This window comes from Chanodichthys erythropterus, chromosome 1 (assembly GCF_024489055.1).
Source record: "Chanodichthys erythropterus isolate Z2021 chromosome 1, ASM2448905v1, whole genome shotgun sequence".
Classification (NCBI taxonomy): domain Eukaryota; kingdom Metazoa; phylum Chordata; class Actinopteri; order Cypriniformes; family Xenocyprididae; genus Chanodichthys; species Chanodichthys erythropterus.
In genome coordinates this window covers 9,186,160-9,206,255 of record NC_090221.1, presented here as the reverse complement: position 1 = coordinate 9,206,255, position 20,096 = coordinate 9,186,160, and the positions used below count along the sequence as shown (strand labels likewise).

Genomic DNA, 20,096 nt, shown 5'->3' with positions numbered 1-20,096 from the left:
CTCTATTTTTCTTATTATAAACATACGATTATTGTTGTATCCATTTTTTTTTTATTGTAGACCATCTTATTTAAATACATAATACATAAAATTGACTAAAATGTTTATCTATCTCATATAAAAGGGTGCACAAATTGTCTCATTAATTTAGATTTTGAGGTGTGTATATACCGTGCAGTACAGTATTATTTTAAACTATCGAAACAGTCTCGAGTGCCATTAAATATTCAGTCGGGACTTCATTCACATTCAATTCTGCCCCAGCAACATTGTACCTGTTGGAAACTCATTAAACTTTAACGTCAGCATTTATTTTTTTATTATAATGAGTTAACAGTTATTTAGTTAGCAGTTTTTTTTTTACAACATTACAACATGTTTATTAGCATTCTGCTAGACATGATCCTATATTTAAGAACAATAGCATGTTTAACCACACACACACACACATTTTTCTCTGCATTTTTTCCCTTTTTTTTCTTACTAATCTAGTTGTCAAATAAACCTGGCATTGCATATTAGGAATATTCAGTATCATGACAAATTGCTTTGTACCTCTCTTTTAAATTGCTTTGGGAAAAAAGTCTGAATAAATGTAAATGTTTTAATGTTTTTTTTTTTTTGTTTGTTTTTTTTTAATCAATCATGGTTATAGTATAAAATATCGGGAGCCTTATAATAGGAAAAAGAAGCTGGATTTCTATGTAACTTGATAAAGGCCTAAAATTATCAATCTCCTCTACAGCGTATTGCATTTCTCCTTGCGGAATTTGTTTTTGTTTCCTACAGACACAGGAAGTGAGTTGATGGTGAAGTCATTGGAGACCAGTGTTGTTGCATGTGTAATTTGAACACATCCTCTTTTATCAACCTCCACTTTCAGTGTATTGTAGCATGAGACGAGGCTCAGAGAAAACCGAACCACCGTCTCTGGCTTCAGTCGATCCTGATGGCTCTGCAGACATAAATGCTTTAGACTCTTTCCTACTAACTACTAATGTTATATTACTGAGGAGTCCATTAATAGAGCATAACTCATGCATTTTATACAGCACTGTGAATTACAGCTGTAGTTTGTACATATGAACACTGGGTGATGCTGTTCCTGAAATTTCACATAACAAACTCACAGAAACATGACCTAAAGCTTGCTGCTGTTATATTTATGTGTGTGACACATCTTCATTGTCTCCTCAGAGGTCACGGTGCCTGTGAGTCTGCAGGAAGTGGCCGGCTACATTGAGAAACAAGTGGCCTATTTATCAGGTGGGGTTTTCAGTTTCAAGTTTTTGGAGACATATAGTACATTATGCATGTGTACTACTCAACATATCAGATAAATTTCATTAGGATGAGGTGTTGTCCCTGACTTAGAAAGTAATAATTTGATGTGTTTTTTTGAATTCCAGGGGGACGTGGTGAGGACTCTAGTGTCATCATCACTCTCCCAGAATGCTCTGCTTTCAGTGACATTCCTGAAGAAGCTCTGGCCAAAGTTCTTTCATACCTCACACTGATCCCAAGGTCTGTTTCAAATATTTACAAGCCTCTCCATCTCACTGCATTGCAGTACAGCAACAGTCCCTTATGTATTCTCTTCACATAAAGCCTTGCAACAGCCCTTAGACAAATTGAGCTGTTCAAATGAATGGATTCAATGCAGAACTGTTTGAATTCTACATATGCAGAGATCTGTGTAGTCACATTGTAGACACAATACAGTCTGGACCTTAGAATGAGAGTGTGTGTGTGTGTGTACACACTGATCCCTCCATACTACAATGCAAACAAATGCCAGGGTACATTTAAATACATTTACAATGTCATGTCATTGTTCATAACCAAGAAGTTACTGTGATACATGATGCATTTAACATGTTTTCAGAGCACGACAACCTGGTGTAAAATTTATCATCATTTTAGACCGAAGATTGGATACTTGGACCTCAATCAAAACAGCACTGGCAAGGATAGCGGTGAGAGATTACATTGTTTTATTTATAATAATTTATTTATTGAAGCAAAAGAGTATGAAGTGGTCTGTCATTTTGAATGTTATTTATTTTTTTATAATACACACACACACACACACACACACACACACATATATATATATATATATATATATATATATATATATATATATATATATATATATATATATATATATATATATATATATATACCAAATCCTTATTTTCAAAAAATAATGGTATTCATATTATCATAAATTATTGTGACCAAAGTTAAAATGCATTATAATATTTGCAGATTCCTTGTTACATTGGAAATTATTTGTTTGTAATGCGTTTTAATTCATTATACTTTCTAAAGAGTGTTTAGTGAACATATATTATAATGTAGCCTATTATAACATTGGTTATAATTGTTTATGAAACCGTACAATGCATTATAGGGTCCATTAAAAGGCATAGTGCATTAAAAATACTTATGTATAATGTATTATACATAAAGGCTTTAAGTAAAGTATTATCAAGTTTTCAAATATGTATGTGAAGATACTGACTATTAATGTGTTTTAAGGTACCTTTTCCTAAAAAACAAAACAAACCAACATTGACCTTACTGCATCATCATTTACTTTTAGAGAAAGTGAAAAGTTGCAGGAAGGCCATAAATAAATAAATGAGCATCATTGACCCTTATATGTCCTCTGGGGAATGAATGCATCACATGTCTGTACTGTGCGCTGCTGAACTGGTCTTGTCGCTGTCCTCGGTGCTGAAGTGCATCAGCGCAGTTACAGTACAGTACGTGCTTACAGCCCATTTCTCTGAGCTCTAGCCTGAATAAATAACTAAATGCGGCAGCTCTGCCTGAAGTTTGCGTTTAAAAACAGCTTACAGAACAGTGTGTGAAATCCGAGCTCACTGCCAGGCGAAGGGAATGCATGAGTTAGCACAAACTCATGCGCAGGTTTTTACATGATGACGCTCTTGGGGCAAGGGAGAGGTGAGGAGACCGCAGGAGAGACGGTGCTGCCACCCTCCCGACGCTGCGGCGATGAATCCTGCAGACTGTCCACTGCACCGGGCGCCGGTCTGCCACAGCAGGATGGGCGAGGTCTTAAAACATCCTCATAAAACATCGATAACTATGAGTGAGCGAAACCACAGGCGAGGACTTCCGAGGATCCGCCGCTCCACGGTAATGTGTCTGGAGGACTTACAGTAAAGAGTTGGACTGAAGTTTCGATGAGCTCAATGCGGCAGCGCGAGCTCATAGCGATACACTGCGGCGCGACGGACGCCTTTAGCTTAGTCATTCGTCCTGGGTACATGCTAGCGAAGGCGTTATTTATTCGTGTAACCTATAAACAAATGTATTATCAATTTAAGCGATATCCGAATGAATATTGTCGCTATTGTTTACAAATACGTAAGGACGAGTCAATGTCAAGTGTAGTCCTTTCTGTGAACTGTTTGCTAAGATAAAGGTCCTTCTGTTTGTCAAAGTAATAAGGCTAGTTTAATAGATTTGTTTCAAATACTGAAATATTCATTCAGCTCTTGTTTTCTCTGATGTTCAGTAATCCGTGCAGTTACAGTAGATGTCATTTAGAGCAGCTAAACAGGCTGGTGATCTTATCGTGTTAACTAGTTTTAGTGTTGTTTCGTCAGTTTGATTGACAGCTTGTTGTTGTCACTCCAGACTTATTGTCAGTTGTCGATGTGACTGATGTGTGCTGATGAGTCTATGTCTCTACAGGACATGGATTTACTTCATAGTCAATTCAATGAGTAATATCTGAACTTTAGAATTTAATGATTTTTATTGAGTTTTTTTTCTCTCCGTGTAGGCTACTGTATATATCCCATATACAATGGGTTCCAAAAGTCTGAGACCACATTGAAAATCTGTGATTTAAACCTGGAAATAAACATCATGAAGAATAAAACAAAAAGGCATTGTGATTTAAAGTGAATTAGAAATATGATTCTGCACCATTACTAAGCGACTAATCAATTAAATTTGTGACATTTGATCATGTGAACTCATTTTCACAGACTGTCAGATGTTCTTACACCATATACAGCAGTAGTCTCACTATTAAAAGTAATTACACGTTTTTGTAAGGAAATAGGTAAGGGTAAAAAGTTTTGCATGTCTACTTTTAACTCCTAATGGTGAAAATTATATTTATTTATTTATTTATAATACAATTGCAGACATGCTGAGGCTAATTTCATATATAGCTAGCATTTGCAATAACTTTTTATAACTTTATTTGGCCATGGAATTTAATGTAGTGAAAAGAATTTAAGTTAATACTGAAGTAATAATTTAAATGGTTTATGCATAATTAATTCTTTGTCTATCATAGTTTTAAACAGTGTTGGGGAAAGTTACTTTTAAAAGTAATGCATTATATTAAGTTACTCCTTAACGAAGTAACTAATCGTGTTACTTTTTATGAAAAGTAATGCGTCACATTATACTTTTGTGTTACTTTTTCTCACCTGTGCTTTGCTTGCTTTTTTGTTTTTTAATAACAACAAAAAAGTTATATTTTTGGCAAATGTTAAGGCCCTTTCACACCAAAAGTGAAATGAATAAGCCTAAAGCCAGTATTGCCAATTTAGGGATTTTATTGCTAGATTTAGTGACTTCCCCACCCCTTTTAAGACTTTTTTTTCAAAAGCCTAGCGACAAATCTAGCAACTTCTTGGACAAAATTTATCTAGATTCCGTGACTCAACGTCATACTGGCGAGTCCACTGATCTATATTAATATAAATATAGGAACCCTGCATCTTCCCTTCTTATACTGACTGTATACTTAAATACAGTCAGTTATTCTTATACAGCTTTACATTATGGCCAATGTGAAGTTTTGTCTAAAACATCCTCGAAAAGTACCCCTTATCACACAATGTTGCACTGAGACAACGAAAAGAAAAACTGAATTTCTGAACATGCTAAAAAAAAAAAAAAAAATGCATAAAACCTGACAAAAGGCTTCATACACAAACAAATATCTTTTATGTCAGTTCATGTCATTTTAAATAAGATTACTAAAGCAAATAATCTTGCCTCCTTCTCACACCATGTGCTCTTGTGACCATGTGTTAGAACAGGACGTCCCACCTTTAAATGGTGCTTGATAGTGACTCCCACACCTTACTGGAATGTTCTTTAGTACTTTCTCAACCTTTCTAATTGGTTGTAATCATTTAAAATTTTGTAAACATAGGGCTTAAGAAAACTTTCCGTTGCCTGAAGGGAACGCTGTGCTGTAGAGGGCTAAGGTAATTTTTACTTATTAAAATCGTTGAATTAGATCATTGAAGGTCAACAGCAAAGACATTAAATACATAAAGTACATTTGTGTAATTTAATATAGTTCATTATTACAGTTTTATGTAAAATTCAGAGATTTCATTTCACTGTTTTTATTCATTTTGAGGAATACTGAATGTTTTCGTGCAAGCGAGATGAGTAAATGCTTGTTCACATTTAGTCCAGAACTACAATAACATCATGTTCACACAGCACACACCTCTGCACTTTCCTCCTCTCAACATGAAGACAGGAGAGCTGTCAGTCAATAAATGTGAAAAAGTAACTTAGATGTTTTGAAAAAGTAATGCATTACTTTACTAGTTACTTTAAAAAGTAATCTGATTATGTAACTCAAGTTACTTGTAATGCGTTACCCCAACACAGGTTTTAAACATGTAAATGTGGGATGAAGGTAGAACAATACAATTGAAACATTGAAGGCAATTGAAAAAAAGTAAAAAAATAAACAATGAATGATAGGTTAAAAGTTTCCATACAGGTCAGCATTCATTAAACATGTAAACCACCTTTTCTGTTTTTCCTTATAACCTTTAAGGGTTAAGCATGCCTTTACGTTTTTTTAATGGTGGTCTGTCCATATGTGTCTGCCAGGCTGATTTAATCTCTCTCTCTCTCTCTCTCTCTCTTTGTCTCAGGCCTCATTCCCTGGAAACCTGCACCTGGTATTAGTGCTGAGACCGACCAGCTTCTTCCAGCGTACCGTCACAGATCTCGGCTTCCGTTTCAGTCAAGAGGACTTCATGCTCAAAATGCCTGTATGACTCATTACAACCTCGATTCTTTGCAATCTTTGTGAACCTCAACACCACCCACCCCATGTGTTTCTGTTATTAAGGTGGTGATGCTCAGCTCTGTCACAGATCTGCTGCGGTACATTGATGAGAACCAGCTGACCTCAGAGTTTGGAGGAACTCTTGACTACTGCCACAGCGACTGGATCGTCTTGAGAACAGTAAAGGATGATGGAATAGATACATTGCTAAATGCACAGCAATATCTTGTTAAACAAGACAGTCTCTTTGCTCATTACAGGCCATTGAGAGTTTTGCGGTTATGGTTAAAGACATTGCTCAGATGCTGCAGGCGTTCGGTACAGAGCTGGCCGAGACACATCTATCAGAGGAGTGCAGTGCTATTGAGTTCCTCCTGCTGTCACACACCGAGAAATACAGAAGACTTAAGGTACAGCTTAATAGTTTTTTGCATCACATTAAACATGGTGTCTACCCTAACTATTCCACTTGCTTTTCCAAGGAAAAAATCAAAAACATTTGACGTACCAAACCTAGGGGAGTAAACTATAATTAGAGTACACAGAGCTTGAGAGCACAAAAGGTCTATTTCACTCCAGTCTGCAGTCACTTTTAGCTCCCGTCTAGTCTTTTCTTGTGTTTTTCCGGCCCCTCTGGGCTCTAGCTGTTCTTTTGTTCCATGATTCTGTGATGTCAGTGAAAGCAGAACACAGTGCTAAGTGTTGTTGTTACTATTCATGGGTGAAGGATGCCATCAGATCTGTGATGAGGGAGGGGCGGCAGCTGCTCTCAAACCTGGAGACTTCAAGGAAAGAGGGGGACGCTGACACGCGCTGGGACATGACACAGGACTGGGATACCATGCAGAGGTATAGAGTTTGATCCTGAAATAGTCTACGTCTCAATACACATTATATGTTCCTTTCCAAAAATGATGCTGTATGTGTTCCTGCAGGCTGCTGGCTCAGCTCACAGATATGGAGATGGCTTTTGATGGCTTCTTTGATAAACACCACCTCAAACTGCAGCAGTATTTACAGCTGCTGAGATATGAGCACAGTTTTCAGGAGGTGAACAGCTTCCTAACATAGAAAATGGCTTGTTTTAAGCATAATCACAGTATACTGATATGCAACCTTGGCTTGCAAACAAATACTTTATACAATGAGTCAATTAAAGTATTTTAATTGTTTTTCCTATTATTCTCTTTCTGTCAGATGGAGTGCTCTTTAGAGAAATTAAGAGCACTGGAAAGGAAGATAAGCGTCACAGGAGAATCTCTGGCCCAAACAGAGCAGACGGTCAAAGAGTTGGACAGTCTGGAAAAACGTGCGCAGGTAGCTGCATCATGCCACCTTGTTCAAGTTGTATATGCAGTCACAAATATGTCACTGATATTTCTGACAGCAGTGTGTGTTTTAGGAGGAGATGAGTCGGGCTCAGGTTCTTATCCTGCATGGGCATCAGCTGGCTGCTGGGCACCACTATGCCATGGCTCTGATTATCCAGCGCTGTAATGAACTCAGACATCAGTGTGACACCCTGACCTCTGCCCTCAGTACGAAACGCAGCTCACTGACACAAGCACAGACCCTGCTGCGCCGCCTCGAAGAGGTGGGCTTACACATTCACTCTTTATTTTTTGGAGTATCTCTTTGTAGTATTATTATTTGTAGTATTTACTATTATGAAAAAAAAAATGGGTCACAAAGATGTTTTTAATGATTTTGAAAGAATTCTTTTATGCTCAACTGTGTCTGCATTTATTTGATACAAATACAGTAAAACAGTAATATTGTGAATTATTATTACTATTTAAAATAACTGTTATTTTTGTTTAAATATATTTTAAAATGTAATTTATTCCTGTAATGGCAAAGCTGAATTTTCAGAATCATTACTCCAGTCTTCAGTGTCACATGATCCTTCAGAAATCATTCTAATATGCTGATTTGCTGCACAAGAAACATTTCTTATTATTATCAATGTTGAAAACGGTTGTGCTGCTTAATATCTTTGTGGAAACCATGATACATTATTTTCAGGATTCTTTAATGAATAGAAAGTTTAAAAAAAAAAATAGCATTTGAAATGTAAGTCTTTTGTGACATAAATGTCTTTACTGGCTCTTTTAATCAATTTAATGCATCCTTGCTGAGTAAAGGAAAGTAATGATAAAGATATTGTTTTAATTATTGTTCTGAGCTTAAAAGAAAAAACACAGTCCACACCACAACTACAACAACAATGGCACAGAAGAACAATATCATTGGAATCACTTTCAGTACATTGATTTTCAGCTGATGAAGGATAAAATCTTTGACAGCCAATCAGAATTCATTCTGGTTTAAGGAGCTTGAGCATTTAAAGGTGCCCAAGAATGCTTTTTCACAAGATGTAATACAAGTCTAAGGTGTCTCCTGAATGTGTCTGTGAAGTTTCAGCTCAAAATACCCCATCAATTTTTTTTAATTAATTTTTTTAACTGCCTATTTTGGGGCATCATAAACTATACACTGATTTTGGCAGCGCCGCCCCTTTAAATGGCGTGCTCCCTGCCACACGAGCTCTCGACTATATTACAGTGCATTTACAAAGTTCACACAGCTAATATAACCCTCAAATGGATCTTTACAAGATGTTCATCATGCATGCTGTATGCATGCTTCGAATTATGTGAGTAAAGTATTTATTTTGATGTTTACGTTTGATTCTGAATGAGCTATCATGGATCATGTCAGTTATTATTGCTCCATCTGCCATTTTACGCTGTTGTTCTTGCTGGCTTACCTTGTCTGTGTACAGATCCAGACGTTAATACTGCCTTTCCTTGTCTAATGCCTTGAACATGGGCTGGCATATGCAAATATTGGGGTCATACATATTAATGATCCCAACTCGGTGTTTTGTTGAGATCCGCGTGTTTTCCGGAAGTCTTTTAAACAAATGAGATTTATATAAGAAGGAGGAAGCAATGGGGTTTGAAACTCAATGTATGTCTTTTCCATGTACTGAACTCTTGTTATTTAACTATGCCAATATAAATTCAATTTTTGATTCTAGGGCACCTTTAAAGCATCAGACAACAACTGTGATGACAACAACTAATTGTGCTTTAGTGTGGATGCTAATATAGTTATCGTAATAGTTATATTCATAGTTTTTTTATTCTTTATGTGAACATGCCATTAAAAAAACAGGCCTTTTTTTCACAGTGATGACATAGACTAACCATTTTGGGTTCTTAAAAGAACCTTTTTTTTTCTTAGTGTGAAGAGCATTTTAACAATCTAAAGAACCTTAAATAAAGAACATTTAATCCAATTAAAAGGTTCCATGGATGTTAAAGGTTCTTCATGGAACCATAGATGCCAGAAAAGAAGCTTTATTTCAAAGGCTGTATATATTTGACAATATTCCAGTGTCTTGATCTTTATGGTTCAATTATATCTTGTTTTGCAGGCTCAGCGGTGGTGTGATGATGGCGTTTATCTCTTGGCCAATCAGCAAGTGGATAAATTCCAGTCTAAAGAAGGTGCACAGACAGCTCTTCGAGATATCGAGAAGTTCCAGGAGGCGGCGCCACCTCTCCTCAGTGGAGGCACTGATGTGCTCTTTCTGGAGTTTGAATCTGTGCTCACTCCTTATCTACAGGTAAATACTGACAGACTACAAAAAAAAGGACTAGACACAGTTTCAATATCTGTTTGATGTAAATTCTTAAGCATCCTTTTTACACAGTAATTACAGAAAAGAAGGTGAAAGTTTTGCTTGTTCTGTATTTGTTGTATTTATGACTGAGTTTGCTGATATTGAGAATAACAGTTAATCAGTATGGTATTCTCAATGGCTAATTCTTAAAATTTGATCTTTGGAACCTCTCAATCTTGAATATTTAGCCGCTTTTCCACTGTTGGGGCGAACGTTTCTAAGAACGGCAAGGAAGGTTTCCAGTTATATGTCCACTTGAGCTTTGTTTGGCACGGGACAATTACAAACCGTTCTAAGCCCTGAATTCTCAGCACGGTTGGTTAACCAAAGAGCTCCGTTATCAGCCCCACAATGGACAATGAAACCATATCCATACGGGCTGGGCCAGATCGGCACGGAATGGAGCGGTTAAGCTACAAGAGCGATTTGGCCCGATGGTGGAAAAGCACCTTTTGGCTGAATATAAATGTAAATGCCTTATTTTGTGTGTCTGTGCTGTTTCAGGCTCATATAGAGAAGACGTTTCAAAAGCACAGCTCTTTGCAGGCTCTAATTCAGTCCAGACAGAATTGCCTGAGGAAACTGGCAGACAAACACGTCCGGCCAATCCAACTGGTGGCCCCTCGCCCGGAGAACCCACCGCGCTCAAAATCCCCCCTCTTCTCCCCCAAACATGGTATGTACCAGTACAAGACCTTGAAAAATGCTACTTTTATAATAAATACTTTAATTTAGGTCCACTTATTCTCAAAATTTTTCAGCCATGAGTTCCCAAATTTTATAAATAGTTAATCCTTCTTCACAAGACTCTGTATTAAATGTTTCATATCTGAGAGATGAAGCTAGAAATCATATATAACTTGGTACAGTACCAAATGTATACTGTCACACACATTAATAAAGCTGTCAAGACACCTGAACAGAGCTGTTCTTGAATTGTGTCATGGAAACAGCAAGAAATCTATGGAAACAACCTACTATCTACATTTACAAATACACGGCTGTTCCTAATAAATCCTTGTGGATAATGCAGACTTCCTGGGGAGTTGTGAAATAAGGTGCACCTTCAATTCAAAACTCTTTTGATCATTATTAACTCCAGGGACTCAGAACAAAGACTTTTTCATGATCTATACTCAAATGAATACCTATAAGCAAATTTGGAAGAATTACTTTTTGTTTACCATAGAATTCAAACCTTTATTACATTATTCGTTCTGATTGGTCAATAGTGGTCAAATCTCAGCTGTCAGATCTTTTTGTATACTAACCATTTAACTGTTTATATAGTTAGTGACCATACTGCTGCTGAATATGTTAACTAACCAGTCCAGAGAAAAACTAAGTTGGATTGTAGAATAATAATATAGATTAAAACTATGAATGAGTTGATAAAGGAGAGAGATTTCTGGCACTCAGTATTCAGTATTCTTGAGAAGGCTGAAGCACTTTAAGATGGAGAGATCAAGGGAAGAAGCGATAGAGACGTGCAGAGCTCACCTGACACACTGTGATCTTCAGCACAGCTGGATAACAGCCCATCAAAAGTGATCTGATAGGAGCACAATGTAAAGATGGATCTGTAGCTGAAACAAGGGCTTCAGGGAGGATTTTATTCACTTACAGAGGTCATGTACTGGAATGACTTCCAAAGTCAGATCAGACTGATAATGGAAGCATTTATTGTGTTATGTCAAGTGCTGTCTGAATGTCTTTGTTGATATAAACTGATTGTTCATAGTGCTGGAATGTTAAAGGTGCCATCGAACGTTTTTTTACAAGATAAGTCTAAGATGTCCCCTGAATCTGTCTGTGAAGTTTAAGCTCAAAATACCCCATAGATTTTTTTTTTAATTAATTTTTTTAACTGCCTATTTTTGGGCATAATTAGAAATGAGCCGATTCAGGGCTGCGGCCCCTTTAATTGCTTGCGCTCTCCGCCACCCCAGAGCTCTCGACTCTATCACTGCATATAACCCTCAAAATTGATCTTTACAAAGTGTTCGTCGTTCAGCATGTCTAATCACGTAAGTACAGTATTTATTTGGATGTTTACATTTGATTCTGAATGAGTTTGAGGCTATGCTCCGTGGCTAATGGCTAATGCTACACTGTTGGAGAGATTTATAAAGAATGAAGTTGTGTTTATGCATTATACAGACTGCAAGTGTTTAAAAATGAAAATAGCGACGGCTCTTGTCTCCGTAAAGACAGTTTACAAATATCACTAAAAATATCATGATATCATGGATCATGTCAGTTATTATTGCCCCATCTGCCATTTTTCGCTATTGTTCTTGTTGCTTACCTAGTCTGATGATTCAGCTGTGCACAGATCCAGACGTTAATACTGGCTGCCCTTGTGTAATGCCTCGATCATGGGCTGGCATATGCAAATATTGGAGGCGTACACCCCAACTGTTATGTAACAGTCTGTGTTATGTTGAGATTCGCCTGTTCTTCGGAGGATTGGATTTATATAAGAAGGAGGAAACAATGGAGTTTGAGACTCACTGTATGTCATTTCCATGTACTGAACTCTTGTTATTCAACTATGCTGAGGTAAATTCAATTTTCAATTGGATGGCACCTTTAATGTTTTGTGCTTCAGTTACTGGTCTGTTTTAGTAATGCAACCTACATATTAGTGTTGTATCCACATGCTCTTCTTGTTTAAAACAGACTTTAATTCCAGTTTAAAGTTCACCTTTGACCTCCCACTGCCAGGCAAAAGAACATCAAGGAAAAGCCCAAACTCCAGGAAGGTAAACAGTACAATTTCATTTGGTCTTTCTTTACAAATGCATTTGTGAGGTTCTTTTACTACCAATGGTCCTAATTTACTGCCATGTTATAATAGAGTATTTGGATGTTTCTTAAACTGTACAAAATAAACTGTCACTAGTTTAATTTTGTATGTCCAGTCACAGTAGAATTCTTTAATTTTGGTCTGAAACTCATTTCCATCACATCTCAAATGATTTACTGATTAATGTGATTTATTGTAATGGCTCTGTAGTGGAACTTTCAAACAAACATTTGAAATATTTTTTGAAATAAAATAGATTTGCTTACTTTGCTCTGGATAATTTCATTGCTTGTATCCTAAATACATTTAAAAATAAATAAATAAATAAATTGTATTTTCACACATTTCACAGTTGACTAACATTGTGAATATGTCTGAAAATGGGATTTAATTGTGATATTTATTTTTATTTAGGAAACTTAATAAAATAAATATATTTTTTTAACATTTGTGAATTGTGAAAAATACACTCTAAAAATGCTGGGTTGAAAATAGACAAACCCAGCAGTTTGCACAACATGCTGGGCAGTTTTATTTAACCCAACTATTGTTTAAAAATGACTATATGGCTGAACCCAAAACAATAATAATCAAAAGGTGAACATTTATTAATAAGCAATTTAATAAATGTTTACTGTTTAATTATTATTTGTTAAACACATTTTAAAAAAATAATTTCCAACATATTTTGGGTTCATTTTAATTAAGCAATACAGTAATTTTTAAACAATAGTTGAGTTAAATAAAACTACCCAGCAGGTTGGGCAAACATGTAACCCAACCGCTGGGTTAAAACAACCCAATCTCTGGGTTTGTCCATTTTCGACCCAACTTTTGCATTTTTTTAGAGTGTACAGGAAGTGGTTTTTCTTCCAAGACCATTTGAATGTGATCTTCATATGACAGTTTTAGTCCTTTATGTATTTTGGTTGTTATATACAAAGAAAGTTGTAGAAATGACAAGTGCAGAATGTGTGGTTTGATTAAATGAACATCATGTGCTGGCTTCTAAAGGAAATCATTGAGTGTTTTCTGTGTGGGTCAGATTGAGGTGATTCATGATTATCAGATGGCCAGCTCTCTCCCCTACAGTATAGATGGCGAAGACAGCACTGACCTGCTCAAACGGTGAGTCTGCTGTCTGACACGGTCTGTTTAAATGACACTGTGGCGTGTCTGATGACCCTGTGAATGTATGTGACTCCAGACATGTGATGAAGGAGCTGATAGAGACCGAGAGGATCTATGTGGAGGAGCTGCTGGCGGTGCTCCTGGTAAGATGACCTTCATTTTTCTGAATGTGGCACTGAAGATATGAGGTGTTATTGCTGGGGTTTTGTTTATGATCTCTCTCACTTTATTTGTCTGGATTCGCAGGGCTACCGGGCTGAAATGGACAATCCGTCTCTTGCTTCGCTCCTGCCAGCAAGTCTTCGCAACAAGAGAGATGTGCTGTTTGGAAACTTGCCTGATATCTACAACTTCCATAGCAGGCAAGGCCACACACAGTCACACACAGAGAACTTCATAACGCTGCTAACGGCAGGAGCAAAATGTAAACAATTACTTCAGACCGAAATATAATTCTGTTTTCTGTGAGATAAAGCAAATCAGACTTAACAGTTTTGACTTCAAGACACCTTCATAAAACATCTTATTTTAAATAAAACTTATCGGTTTATGCAGCTGTGTTTGTCAGTGGCTTTGAAACCTGTCTTGCCTGCTGGGTCTTCATCTCCGGGTGAGGCAAATTGCCAAATTGGTTGACTGCAGGAAGCTGTTACGCCAATTAAAGCACTTTAATTACAGCTAAATGGCTGTTGGTCAAATAAGGATTTGATTAAGCCAATGAGAGCTCAGCTGGAAGGGAGTGTATCAGCAGAGCAGGGGCTTTGATAGACAACTGTGTGACCCCTCACTGTCAGTCAGTCTTATCTACTACAAAGACGGAACCAGGCATAGTGCGACAAATAGTTGTTAATACGCATTTTATGCTGTATATATAAATTTATGGTGTAAATTAGATTTAAAGGTGCCCTAGATTCAAAAATTGAATTTACCTCGGCATAGTTAAATAACAAGAGTTCAGTACATGGAAATGACATACAGTGAGTCTCAAACTCCATTGTTTCCTCCTTCTTATATAAATCTCATTTGTTTAAAAGACCTCCGAAGAACAGGCGAATCTCAACATAACACCGACTGTTACGCCCCCAATATTTGCATATGCCAGCTCATGTTCCCAACATTATGAAAGGCATTAGACAAGGGCAGCCAGTATTAACGTCTGGATGTGCACAGCTGAATCATCAGACTAGGTAAGCAAGCAAGGACAATAGCGAAAAATGGCAGATGGAGCAATAATAACTGACATGATTCATGATAGGATGATATTTTTAGTGATACTTTTGTAAACTGTCTTTCTAAATGTTTCGTTAGCATGTTGCTAATGTACTGTTAAATGTGGTTAACTTCATTCTTTATAAATCTCTCCAACAGAGTAGCATTAGCCGTTAGCCACGGAGCACAGCCTCAAACTTATTCAGAATCAATGTAAACATCAAAATAAACACTGTACTTACGCGATTAGACATGCTGCATGGCGAACACTTTGTAAAGATCCATTTTGAGGGTTATATTAGCTGTTTGAACTTTTTTTTATGTTAAGGCAAGCGTGAGCTCCGTGGGCGTGGAGCACCAGATTTAAAGGGCCACACACCCTGAATCGGCTCATTTCTAATTATGCCCCAAAATAGGCAGTTAAAAAAATTAATAAAAAAAAAAATCTATGGGGTATTTTGAGCTCAAACTTCACAGACACATTCAGGGGACACCTTAGACTTATATTACAACTTTTTAAAAAAAGTTCTAGGGCACCTTTAACACATACTAATTGTAGTGCATACTTAATGTAATGTGCACTAGTTGTAGAACATATAGGATTTGTACATACTAGATCAGCACACACTAAACATATATACAATACACATACACTATCTTTCAAAATGTTGGAGTCTGTAAGATTTTAAGGCTATACATAGCAAAAATAATTTCTTGGTAAATATTTTTTTCTCGTTTACCAGTAAAAAATCTAAACATCCTTACAACAAGATAAATTTACTTGAGAAGCAAAATCATTTTAAGATTCACTTTTAGTGAATATATCAAAGAATCCTGACAACGTTGATAAAATAAGAAATGTTTCTTGATCACCAGATCGGCATGTTAGAATGATTTCTGGTGGAACATGTGACATTGAAGAGTGAAGCTTCTCTGGGGAAAAAATCATTCATATTAGTACTGTTTTTACTGTATTTTTGATCTAATAAATGTAGCCTTGGTGAACATAAGAGACTTCTTTCAAAAACCAACCTCAAATGTTTTGAATGGAAGGGTATTACATTAAATTACACAACAGCTTAAAACTTATTACAGCTAATTATTACATGAAATTTTGAACAAGGTAGATTTTCAAAGGAGCTTCAGCAACAATGTTGCCAAAGTGTGTGACTTGTGTCTTTTGTGCTCCAGAGTCTTCCTACATGATTTGGAAAGCTGTCTTGAGAGCCCAGAGGCAGTTGGGGCGTGTTTTCTGGAACGGGTGAGGAAGTTTAAAACACCATATGAGAATAATTTAAGGTTAGTTTTCAATGTCTTTCTTTTTTTGTTTTCACAAAACAGATCTAACATAAAATATCTGTCTATTTTCAGAAAGACCATTTCCATTTATATGAATGTTACTGTCAGAACAAGCCTCGATCTGAGTCCTTATGGAGGCAGTTCTCTGACTGTCCATTCTTCCAGGTATTAAAGTCTATCTCCATCTATAAAATCACTTGCAGCTCACTGGCATGTATCTAGAAAAAAAATCTGAGATGTGTGCTTTGTGTTTCAGGAGTGCCAAAAGAAGCTGGAACACAAACTTGCTCTTGACTCATACCTGCTGAAACCAGTTCAGCGCCTTACGAAATATCAACTCCTATTAAAGGTGTGAACTTCAGCAGAATACAAATGTGCATTTGAGATGTTTTCATACTACGTATTTTGGTAAATTGCTCCTCTGTATGCCTGAAAAGTGGTCTGGGATACGGTTCATGTGAGCTGTAATTGGTATCATATCACCCTGCAATCTTGTCATTTTAGTCCACCAGGAAATACACTCACCAGCTACTTTATGAGATACACCTGTTCAACTGTTCAAGTTATTTACGCCTGAATTTAACATAAACAACATGAAAGCATGGATCCATCCTGCCTTGCATCAACAGTTCAGGCTGCTGCTGGTGGTTTAATGGTGTGGGGATATTTTCTTGGCAGACTTTGGGCAATTCTGAAGGCAAAAGGGGGCCAACCGTTACTAGCAAGGTGTACCCAATAAAGTGGACAGTGAGTGTAGTTTTTATGATGTAAGAATAAGGGTTATTATCATTAACTAAAGCTAAAAATACTAAGAACATTTCTGTTAATTGAAATAAAGCTGAAATAAAATAAAATCTTAGTTGGAAAACTCAAAAAATTAGAAATGTTGCCTTGGCAATAAACTGAAATAACTTTTTTAAAGCGCTAAATTTAAAAATCATACTCGTAAATAAAATCTAAAACTGAACTAAAAGTAAATTAAACCTAAATAGCTATATATATATATATATATATATGATGGGTAATTAGCAATTGGTGATTCTCTGACTCTGACAGTCTGCAAAAGCATCAGCTACATTTCTGCTCATAAGTTTCATTCCCCTTGCAGAATATGCAACATTTTAATAATTTTAAGCAAATAAGAGGGATCATAAAAATTGCAAGTTCATTTTATTTAGTACTGTCCTGAATAAGCCATTTCACATAAAATATGCTTACATATATTCCACAAGACAAAATGACTGAATTTATAAAAATTGCCCCATTCAAAAATGTATATACCCTTGAATCTGAACTGTCCTGTCATTACCTGATAATCCACGACTGTTTTCATGTTTTATGATAGTTGTTTGTGAGTCCCTTGTAACTGTAAAAAATGGTAATTGCAACTTTTTATCTCACAATTCAGATTTTTCCCTGGCAATTGCGAGTTGGCATCTTACAGTTCTGAACTTTTTTCTCAGAATTGCGAGATATATACTCATAAATGCAAGTTATAAAGTCTTGATTAAAAACTTGCAATTCTGACTTTTTTCTTGCAATCGTGAGAAATCTCACAATTCTGACTTTTTTTTTTTGCTGGGAAATTGCAAGTTTATATCTCAAAATTCTGACTTTATAACTCGCAATTGCAACTTGCAATTCTGCAATTCTGAGAAAAAAGTCAGAATTGTGAGAAAAACTTTTTTTGTGTGTGTGTTACATACTTATTAGTATTCCAAAGTATTCTAAAGTATTTAGATTAAGTTACAAAACTTGGGTAATCTAACTGAATACCTTACAAATTATTTTTTAAAGCATGTATTTTGTAATCTGTAGTGAAATACATTTTAAAAGTAACCTACCCAGCCCTGTATATATATATTTTATTTATAATAAAATGACAATTATTAATCTAAAACTAATAAATATATAATACAAATATTTATATTTGTACTTTACAAAAAGTACAAATATAAAAACAAAAGCTCATTCAAAATATTAAAGGGTTAGTTCACCCAAAAATGAAATGTGTCATTAATTGTCTTTCCACCCAAAGACCTTTGTTTATCTTCAGAACACAAATTAAGATATCTTTGATGAAATTCAAGAGTTTTTTTTTTATTTCCCAATATAAAACCTGAAATTACCATCATTCAAGGTCCAGAAAAGTAGTAAAGACATAATTAAAATTATCAACGTGACTACAGTGGTTTAACCTTAAAGTTATGTAGTGATGAGAATTATTTTTGTGCGAAAAACAAAACAAAAATAACGACTTTATTCAACAATTTCCTTCTACCCCGTCGGCCAATAATGAACCGGCGTTCTGACGTAAACACGGAAGCGCTGCGCTGCATTCACTGTGTCAACTGCGAAGGAGACTGACAGGGTAAAAGTAAATTGTTGAATAAAGTCGTTATTTTTGTTTTGTTTTTGCGCAAAAAAGTATTTTCATCGCTTCATTACATTTAGGTTGAACCACTGTAGTCACATGAACTGTTTTAAATATGTCTTTACTACCTTTATGGACCTTGAATGTGGTAATTTCATTGCTTTCTATGGGAGATAAAAAAAAAAACCTCTCTGATTTCATCAAAAAAAATCTTAATTTGCGTTCCGAAGATGAATGAAGATCTTGTGGGTTTTAAAAGAAATTTTATTTTTGGGTGAACTAACCCATTAATAAATCTATAATAAAACTAAAATAAAGCCTAAAATAACACTAGCAAGCATCTTTTTGTCCATTAAATCAAGAATTGTATGTGTGTCTGATAACAGGAGCTTCTGAAGTACAGCTCAGGCTGTGAGAGAGTTTCTGAACTGCAGGGGGCGCTAGCAGCCATGCTGGACCTGCTGAAGTCAGTCAATGACTCAATGCACCAGATTGCCATCACTGGATATGAGGTGACATTTTTGCCAACTTAAAGTGTGTGTGTGTGAGGTTGAGTGTCTGTGTGTGTAAATGCGTAGTTAACATGTTCGTTGCAGGGTGATCTCGGCGATCTGGGGCGTGTGCTAATGCAGGGCTCCTTCAGTGTGTGGATTAGTCATAAGAAGGGTCCGACCCGCGTGAAAGAACTGGCCCGCTTCAAGCCAATGCAGCGACACCTGTTCCTGCATGAACACGCGCTTCTCTTCTGCAAGCGGCGGGAGGAACATGGAGAGAATGCTGACAAAACGCCCTCCTACAGCTTCAAGCACTGTCTTAAGGTACGGCACACTTCCTGCTGTGAGAACATATACAATCCCAGAAAGCCCTGGCAGCATCACATGTGCATGCATCACCGTCTGTCAGCCTGTTTGCTTATCCTTTCTATGTTTTTCAAATATTATTCTACTGTATATCACAGGATGTTATAGGATATGAACTGGATCTGTGAATATAAAATGGTGTGTTTATGATGCAGATGAGTGCAGTAGGAATTACGGAGAACGTTAAAGGAGATGTGAAAAAGTTTGAGATCTGGTACAGTGGCAGAGAGGAAGTCTATGTGATACAGGTAAGGATGTTTAAAGTGACAATCCAAAAATGAATGTAATTTCAGTCTGATCATATTACATTAATCAGTTTGTAAATGTGAGGTATTGTCCCAGTCGCTCTTTTCTGTACGATGAAAGTGAATGAGATGGCTCCAAACAACTTTAAAATGTATTATTTAATGGACAGTGACCACGATTACTATTATATACATGTACCGTTGATATGCAAAAACTTCTCATAGGCTCCCACAGTGGAGGTGAAGATCGCCTGGCTGAACGAGATCAGAAAGATCCTAACCAACCAGCAGAAACAACTCAAAGGTTTCAACACATTTCTCACGATGAAATGCCATTATGATTCCTCCACAAGTATACTGAGTAATCTTTCATCTTCTCTC

The 20,096-nt window shown here is 36.3% G+C and overlaps 1 protein-coding gene across 1 annotated transcript in view; it reads left to right on the top strand.

The window, feature by feature from the left end:
• The window catches only part of mcf2a (MCF.2 cell line derived transforming sequence a), a 35,192-nt gene that overhangs the window by 8,785 nt on the left and 6,311 nt on the right, over nt 1-20,096 (top strand). Inside the window, exons 2-24 of the mRNA XM_067386886.1 lie at nt 1,198-1,266; nt 1,410-1,524; nt 1,886-1,976; nt 5,961-6,080; nt 6,161-6,277; nt 6,358-6,507; nt 6,825-6,946; nt 7,033-7,147; nt 7,295-7,414; nt 7,500-7,691; nt 9,540-9,731; nt 10,293-10,464; nt 12,516-12,553; nt 13,643-13,725; nt 13,805-13,871; nt 13,975-14,090; nt 16,129-16,198; nt 16,309-16,401; nt 16,493-16,585; nt 18,997-19,122; nt 19,207-19,428; nt 19,626-19,718; nt 19,941-20,019. Coding sequence (XP_067242987.1) covers nt 1,198-1,266; nt 1,410-1,524; nt 1,886-1,976; nt 5,961-6,080; nt 6,161-6,277; nt 6,358-6,507; nt 6,825-6,946; nt 7,033-7,147; nt 7,295-7,414; nt 7,500-7,691; nt 9,540-9,731; nt 10,293-10,464; nt 12,516-12,553; nt 13,643-13,725; nt 13,805-13,871; nt 13,975-14,090; nt 16,129-16,198; nt 16,309-16,401; nt 16,493-16,585; nt 18,997-19,122; nt 19,207-19,428; nt 19,626-19,718; nt 19,941-20,019 — 2,655 coding nt within the window. The remainder of the gene's footprint in view (nt 1-1,197; nt 1,267-1,409; nt 1,525-1,885; nt 1,977-5,960; nt 6,081-6,160; nt 6,278-6,357; nt 6,508-6,824; nt 6,947-7,032; nt 7,148-7,294; nt 7,415-7,499; nt 7,692-9,539; nt 9,732-10,292; nt 10,465-12,515; nt 12,554-13,642; nt 13,726-13,804; nt 13,872-13,974; nt 14,091-16,128; nt 16,199-16,308; nt 16,402-16,492; nt 16,586-18,996; nt 19,123-19,206; nt 19,429-19,625; nt 19,719-19,940; nt 20,020-20,096) is intronic.